The sequence below is a fragment of the Lactuca sativa genome, chromosome 4 (assembly GCF_002870075.4).
Source record: "Lactuca sativa cultivar Salinas chromosome 4, Lsat_Salinas_v11, whole genome shotgun sequence".
NCBI classification, from domain to species: domain Eukaryota; kingdom Viridiplantae; phylum Streptophyta; class Magnoliopsida; order Asterales; family Asteraceae; genus Lactuca; species Lactuca sativa.
The window spans coordinates 12,336,972-12,344,837 of NC_056626.2; the positions used below are offsets into that span (position 1 = coordinate 12,336,972).

Sequence of the window (7,866 nt, forward strand, 5' to 3'; positions counted from 1 at the left end):
TAAAAGTCGAGTATGTAAGGAGATTTTGGCCAAATAGGGTTGCGTGGTACACTTAGATGATAACCTTAGTGAAGATGTATATAAAAGTCGAGTATGTATTTTGACTTCTTATCTTGGTATTATTTCTGAAGTGGTGAAGGTTAGTGTAGATGGTATCATATTCCCGGTTAGAATTAAAGAAGCATCTGGCTGGACTCCGTCCTTTTCTTGTGACTTCATGAAATCCGTTGATGGGGAAGATGAGGGACATGGTCAATTCGGTGAAGAAGGAAGTAATGGTTCTCTAAATGAGAATGATGAAGTATATAAGGACCCGTTTGGAATTTATGACACATTGGAAAAACTTGAGAAAGCAAAAATGAAAAATAAAAAATATAATTTTTTATCCCAAAGGAAATCTGATGATAGAAAGGATGCAAAGAGTGTTAGCGATCAATGCAAGTAGTTTGATGGTCCTATTTCGCCAGCCATGTCAACAGCCCCTACATCGGTTCCAATGCACTAGGCTTTTTCTGACCGATGGGTAGCTGCAACTTCAGAATATGCTCCCGATGTAGATCCGACAGAATGTAGCCCCTTTCTTGATGTTCAGACGAAGACGAACGAACCTGATACTAATCAGGTTTAAAAAAACTATTGAGGGTCAATTCCGTCCGACTCAAGTTTCCATTCCTTTATCCTGTGACTGGTTCTTTGGGCTTTTCGGGAGGTTTTGGTAGAGTTTCGGGAGTTAACGTTTCTGAGGATGAGCTTACTCATCCCCCGGGTTTTTCTAATAAATGCTACTCGTTTAATGGCGGTAATCAAAGTATTTCTGGAACTTCTTATAATAATAATTCGTTTATTACGGAAGTAAAAAAACTATAGAAATGGGATAAGCTATGGGCTATAATTTAGATGAGTGTCTTGATCGTTTGAAAGATATTGTAGCAGGTCACGATGAGAGACATAAGATTTGATGAATTGTCTCTCAGTTAATGTCCAAGGGCGGGTTGAAAGGATAAACGTGCTTGGATTAGAAAACTTTGTCATATTAATAAAGTCAATTTTTTAGCTGTTCAAGAAAATAAGATGGAAGAAATTGACTTGCTCTCGGTTAGATCTTTTTGGGGAAATACCTCTTTTATGCATCCGTTCTCTCCTTCTCGTGGTGCCTCGGGCGGTATTCTTGTTATTTGGGATCTGAATTGCATTTCTCATAAAAGGACATTTATTTCGAATTGGTTCATTGCTATTGAGGCAATTTGGACTAATTCGGCCCTAGAAGTTTTATTTATTGTAGTTTATGCCCCGCAAGCCGCTGATTGTAAAAGACAACTTTGGAATGATATTACTCAGATTATCTCTTCTTCTCCAGGCGAATGCATTATTATGGGGGATTTCAATGAAGTTCGAGATAAATCTGAAAAATTGGGATCTACCTTTAATCCGGCTAATGTGCATTCCTTCAATGATTTTATTGATCATCTTGACCTCGTCGATGTTCCGTTAGGTGGCCCGCGTTTCACTTGGAGCGATAAATGGGGTTCTAAATTTAGTAAGCTCGATAGATTTCTGGTTACGGAAGGTATTTTTTCATCATTCCCCAATCTTATGGGTATCGTCTTGGAAAAAAAGATTCCGGATCATCGTCCTATTTTATTATCGGAGCATTGTGTTGATTATGGTCCTACTCCCTTTCGGGTTTTTCATTCTTGGTTTGAGATGGCTGGTTTTGATGATATAGTGAGAGATTCTTGGATGCAGTCGATGAACAGGGTGGTTTTAGATAACAATTGGGTTATTTTTAAGAAGAAATTATAGCTTCTTAAATCTAATTTAAGGAAGTGGAACAAAAATAGTCGGGATCTGGTTGCTACTAAAAAGAAAAACATCCAAGATTCGATTGAGTTGATTGATAGTCGCTTGATGAGTGATGATGGATTTGCTACTTTGAGAGAGCAGAGTGTATCTTTACTTAAAGAATTGGCGGATCTTGATCATTCTTCTCAGTTAGATATTTTTCAAAAGGCAAAGATTCAGTGGAATATCTAGGGTGATGAGAACTCGGGTTACTTTCATGGTATCATTAATCGTAAGAGGCGTCAAATTGCTATTCGGGGTTTAATGATTGGCGGAGCTTGGATTGATAATCCTATTCGGATCAAGGAGGAATTTCATGCTTATTATCAGGCTCTTTTCTCTGAGAGTAGGGAATGCCGCCCTTTGACAAGGGCCAATCATTTTAGTACTTTAGCTACTGATCAAATTGACTTTTTGCAGTCTCCTTTTACCCGTAAGGAGATTAAAAGGGTTGTTTGGGATTGCGGGTCTTCTAAGGCTCCGGGACCCGTTGGATTTACTTTTGGGTTTTTCAAACATTACTGGGATCTTATAGCGGAGGATGTTGAGGCGTTTATCATGCATTACTTTCATCATTCTTCTATTCTGAAGTGATGCAATGCTTCCTTTTTTACTATTATCCCCAAAGTTCGAGACCCCAAGACTCCGAGAGACTTTAGACCTATTAGTCTAATTGGGTGCCAATATAAAATTAGTGGTAAACTTTTAGCTAATAGATTGGTGGAGGTCATTTCTAGTATCATTAGTTTGGAGCAGTCTGCTTTTGTCAAGGGTAGACAAATTCTTGATGGTCCCTTTCTCCTTAATGAGGTTGTGGCTTGGAGTAAATCTTCTGGAAATTCCCTAATGCTTCTTAAGGTAGATTTTGAGAAGGCATATGGTTCCCTATCATGGGACTACCTTTTATAAATCATGCAAATTATGGAGTTTGGTCTGTTATGGCGTGGTTGGATTATGGAGTTATTGAAATATTTGAGGGCTTCGGTTTTGGTCAATGGTTTGCCTACCAATGAATTTCAGATTCATCGTGATTTGAGACAGGGAGATCCTCTTTCTCCTTTCCTTTTCATATTGGCGATGGAGGGTCTTACGTGGCTTTGGTTAGAGCTCAGATGGCTAACGTGTTTAGGGGAATCTCCTATTTCAGGCATTGAAATTTCTCATCTTTTATATGTTGGTGATGTTATGTTGATTTCTTCTTGGGATCCTGAGAATGCGAAGCGTCTGATTCATATGCTTCGTTGTTTCTTTATGGCTTCAGGTCTTAAAATCAATTTACATAAAAGCAAACTGATTGGTGTGGGGATTCCTTTATCTCAGGTCTCTAGTGTTGCAGACATGATTGGATGTGCAGTTTCTAAGCTTCCTTTTATCCACCTCGATGTTCCTGTTGGTCAGAATATGTCTCGTATCTCTACTTGGTCTCCTGTGTTTGATCGGTTTCAAAGCAGATTGTCAGGCTGGAAGGCTAAATGCATTTATTTTGGTGGTCGGCTTACTTTGGTTAAGTCGGTTCTAGGTTCCTTAAGTAGTTACCTAATTTCGATTTTTCTTGCTCCCGCTTCGGTTCTAAAGTCTTTAGAGTCGATGTGAGCTAGATTCTTTTGGGGAGCAGACTTGGATGAGAGACATATGCACTGGGTCAGATGAGACAGAGTTTTAGCGGAAAAAGTAGAGGGTGGTTTGGGTATTAGGAGTTTATATTCCTTTAATAGCGCCATGATGCTACGGTGGTGGTGGAGACTCTATCATTGTCATGATCTATTATGGGTTAAGATTATCAAATCGTTATATGGCTCAGATGGAGGTTGCAAGTCTATGTCCCCTAGGAGATCCGGCTCGGGACCTTGGTGTGGAGTGATTCGTATGTTTACTCAATTGCGGGAGAAGGGAATCGATATTCAGTCCTTATTTCCTATCAGGGTTGGTGATGGGAACCATACATATTTTTGGCAGGATTTGTGGATTGGAGAGGCCCCTCTTGCCGAAACTTTTCATAGAATTTTTGTTCTAGATACTATTAGACAAGCTACAGTTAGAGATCGTCTAACATTGGGGTGGGATTTTGTTACTTTCAGACGTAGTCCTAGAGGTGGAATTGAGCAGGAGTAGTGGGATGCTTTTATTTCTCTTTTGCAGGATTTCCAATTGCAATCGATTCCTGATAGATTGGGTTGGTCTATTGATGTTTCAAATACTTTTTCTGTCTCCTCTGCTCGTTGGTTCTTAGATGGGAGTATGCTTTATTCTGGGGGTGGTGAGACTAGATGGAATAATTGGGTTCCCATCAAGATCAACATTCTTTTATGGAGGATTTAGTTACTCAGTATTCCTACTAGAGAGAGATTATCTCATAGGAGAATCACGGTGGACTCGATGTTATGCCCTATATGTTCTCGTTCGGTGGAATTTGTTCATCACCTTTTTACATAATGTATTGAGTTGATGGAGATTTGACCGCACATTGCTATTTGGTGGGGAATTTAGATTCCGACCCAGTTTAACATTCACGCCCTTATTAAGTGGTCATATTATATTGCTTTGAGAAAGGGTCAATGAAAAGCATTTGATGTTGTGGTTATGACATCTTTCTGGTGCATGTGGAATTTTCGTAATTCGACAGTTTTTGGAACGGTTATGCCTAGGAAATCCATGCTTTTTGATGATATTTTTTATAGATCGTTCTTTTGGATTTCTAACAGATGTAGTAAAGCCCAGATTAGTTGGAGCTCTTGGCTTCATAATCCGGCTTCTGCCACTTTGTTATTGTCATGATTTCTTTCTAGCTTCTTGCTAGTTTTTTAATAAAATATTCCGCCGTTCCAAAAAAAAATTCTTACCGTAGTAATATGGTTAAATTACTTTCATATGAAGAACATATCATGATAAGTCATCATACTTACATATCAAATGTTAAAAATTATGTTATCTTTTAAATATTGTATTGTAAATATGTTGTGTAGAATAACCCAACAAAAAAATAATAGAAAATAAACATAATCAAAATAGAAAAACTACAATCAAATAAATAAGAACATTGGGTGGTTGAATATATAAATAAAAATGTTACATAAATATACGTTTAAATCAAAAGAAAAAACTAACATTCGTCTACTTTGCTCAAACAAAAAAAATCTATATCCGTTTTCTAAATCTTCTTTCTTTATTTAACACCATTCAACTATTGAAACTTGATGAAAATTATTCTCTAACTTGCAATCAAAATGTTTTTCTTGAAAAAGAAGAATGAGAAATATATTCCAAGCAAAACATTGATGTTTGGAGAGTCACATTCAAGATTGAGTAATACATACAAATCACATATAAAGATCAGATGAGAAATTGAATATAAATAAAGAATAGAAAAGCTTCATTTTTTTGGTTGAAAGAAAAAATCATATTACAATTACCATCGATGCGAATAACTCATTTCTTCAAATCATCATATTTGGATCGTGAATGCTTCAACTATATGATCATAATATCTTCAGCCAAATGACAACTTTTTGTAAGAAAAATGTACTAATATAACTACATATATAATAAAGGTGAAAGGGTGTAGGGGTTTCAAATGCATGAGGTGTTGAACTTATAGAGTGTATGATTTTCTTAGAATGAGATTATGTGTGATTAATTACTTTGAAGATGAAAGGGTGTGGGGGTTTCAAATGCATGATGTGTTGGCAAATTTTTATGGGGGTTTCATATACATGAGATTCAAGAAAAAATGCTAGCTTTATAAGTATATACTAGGCGAATGCCTGCGCATTGCGCAGAAGCATCTTTATAACTGAAATCTTAACATGTTTTTTTTAAATATAACAATAATGTTATTGAATGCCTGCGCATTGCACAGAAGCATCTTTATAACTGAAATCTTAACATGTTTTTTTTTTAAATATAACAATAATGTTATTGTTAAATTTGATATAATAATTTCTATACTAAGGAGACGTAATATATTGATTATTTTGAAGAGTAAATTACACGAATGGTCCCTAACTTATTTTTTTAACTTGGAAGGTACCTACTATTTGTTTTTCTTACGCGTTTTGACCATATTGTTTGTTTTTGTTACATGTTTGGTCTCAGTCTTACCTAAAAATACTATTATTTTAATAGGGAAAATTATGGGGTAAGTAAGGTAAGGTGAATGGATGGGGTTGGGGGTGTGCTTATTTAAATAAATTAGAAAATCAAAGGGAAAAAATAGTCTTTTTAGGTAAGACAGACACCAAATGCGTAACAAAAACAAATAGTAGGGAACTTTCGAGTTAAAAAAAGTAAGTCAGGGACCAAACACGTAAATTACTCTAAACCATAAGGACCATTCATGTAATTTACTCTATTTTGAATTATATGATAATATATACATCTATTAAAACTGCATAATCTCAATCTTTTGAATTACCTCTACCCATGGGTTACTCATGAATAAAATATAATATAATATATAGTTTAATGTTATTTATAGTTGTAGTTATTATTAATTGATTTTTTAAAATTTATTTGCTTAATGTTTTAATTTCTATCATTGTAATTATTTAAAACATCAAACATTTTTTTTTATTTTAAAGGTAACAATATAATCATTTATATAGAGTTATTTTTAACTATTGTTATTGTAAGTTATTTTAAGCTAATTAGTTGAAAACTTTAAACGATCATAAAAATATTTTTAGGAAATATTTTAGTTAATTTGATATTACCATTTAGTTTTTGCATTTAGCACTACAATTTATCATTTTTAACTATTCACAAAATATTATTTGAGTTTTTTAAGTGGAACTGAAATTTATATTGAAGTTGACCATGTAATGTTATATTTAAATTAACAATTTAAGTATTTTGTCCAAACTGTTCAAAAGTTATAGCTTTAAATTGATAATGGTTTACATACAACAACATATTAAATCTAGTAAATTAAGTATAATATGTTAAAAGTTAAAGACATAACTTTAAAAGTAGAAGTAAAAATATTATTTTAACATTGAAATTTAGTTTATTTATGATTACACTTTAAGATTGATACTTATTTAACCTTATTAACCAATTTATAATCATTATTAGAAAGACACTACAATGTATCACTTTTAACTATTTACAAAATATTCTTTAGGTTGTTTAAGTTTAACTAAAATTTATGTTTAACTTGATCCTATAAGGTTATATTTAAATTAACATTTAAGTATTTTATACAAAATTTTCAAAAGTTGTAGCAATAAAATGATAATGGTTTACATACAATAACATATTAGATCTAATAAATTAAGTATAATATATTAAAAGTTAAAAACATAACTTTATAAGTAGAAGAATATATATTCTTTTAATATTGAAATTTAGTTTATATATGATTACACTTTAGGTTTTATATTTATTTGACCTTATTAACAAACTTATAATCATTATTAGAAAGAAATTGAAAAGTCATGGGAGTTTCAAATGAATGTGGTGAAAGGAAAAATGCTAGCTTTATAAGTATATAATGAAATGATAATGATAATGATAATGATAATGATAATGATATATATATATATATATATATATATATATATATATATATATATATATATATATATATTATGGTTGTATATTAAAATTTTGGACAATTTATTATTTTATTAAGAGTATTATATTAATTTAATTAATCAATCAAGTATTTTCTAACTTAAATCCATATAATTTATTAAACTTAAGACTTATTTTTAATTTGAAATCTACTATTGCATTTTCTTCTCTCACACATGTTGCAAGCAATGCCACCACAACAGTGACAATCACCCACATGTTGTCACCTTGCAACCATATATACTTGGCGTACCTCTCGGCAAAATCACATTGCCGCCACAACAACCTTAACACAATTAACCGATCTTAGTCTTTCATTCCTACTCTTCTTTCGTCTGGTACCAAGATATGAGTTGATTGTTTCATTTCTGAATTTCGCTCATTGGAATCAAAGCATGGAGATTGATTTGCACCTACCAATTGGATGAAACAACTCATAATCGTCACTAAAAT

At 33.1% G+C, this 7,866-nt stretch overlaps 1 protein-coding gene across 1 annotated transcript; it reads left to right on the plus strand.

Moving 5' to 3' along the window:
- Positions 1-2,763: 2,763 nt before the first annotated feature.
- Positions 2,764-3,435, plus strand: LOC111880028 (uncharacterized). The gene has a single exon (XM_023876445.1). It carries the CDS (start codon positions 2,764-2,766, stop codon positions 3,433-3,435), a length of 672 nt encoding a protein of 223 aa, XP_023732213.1.
- The last annotated feature ends 4,431 nt before the right edge of the window (positions 3,436-7,866 follow it).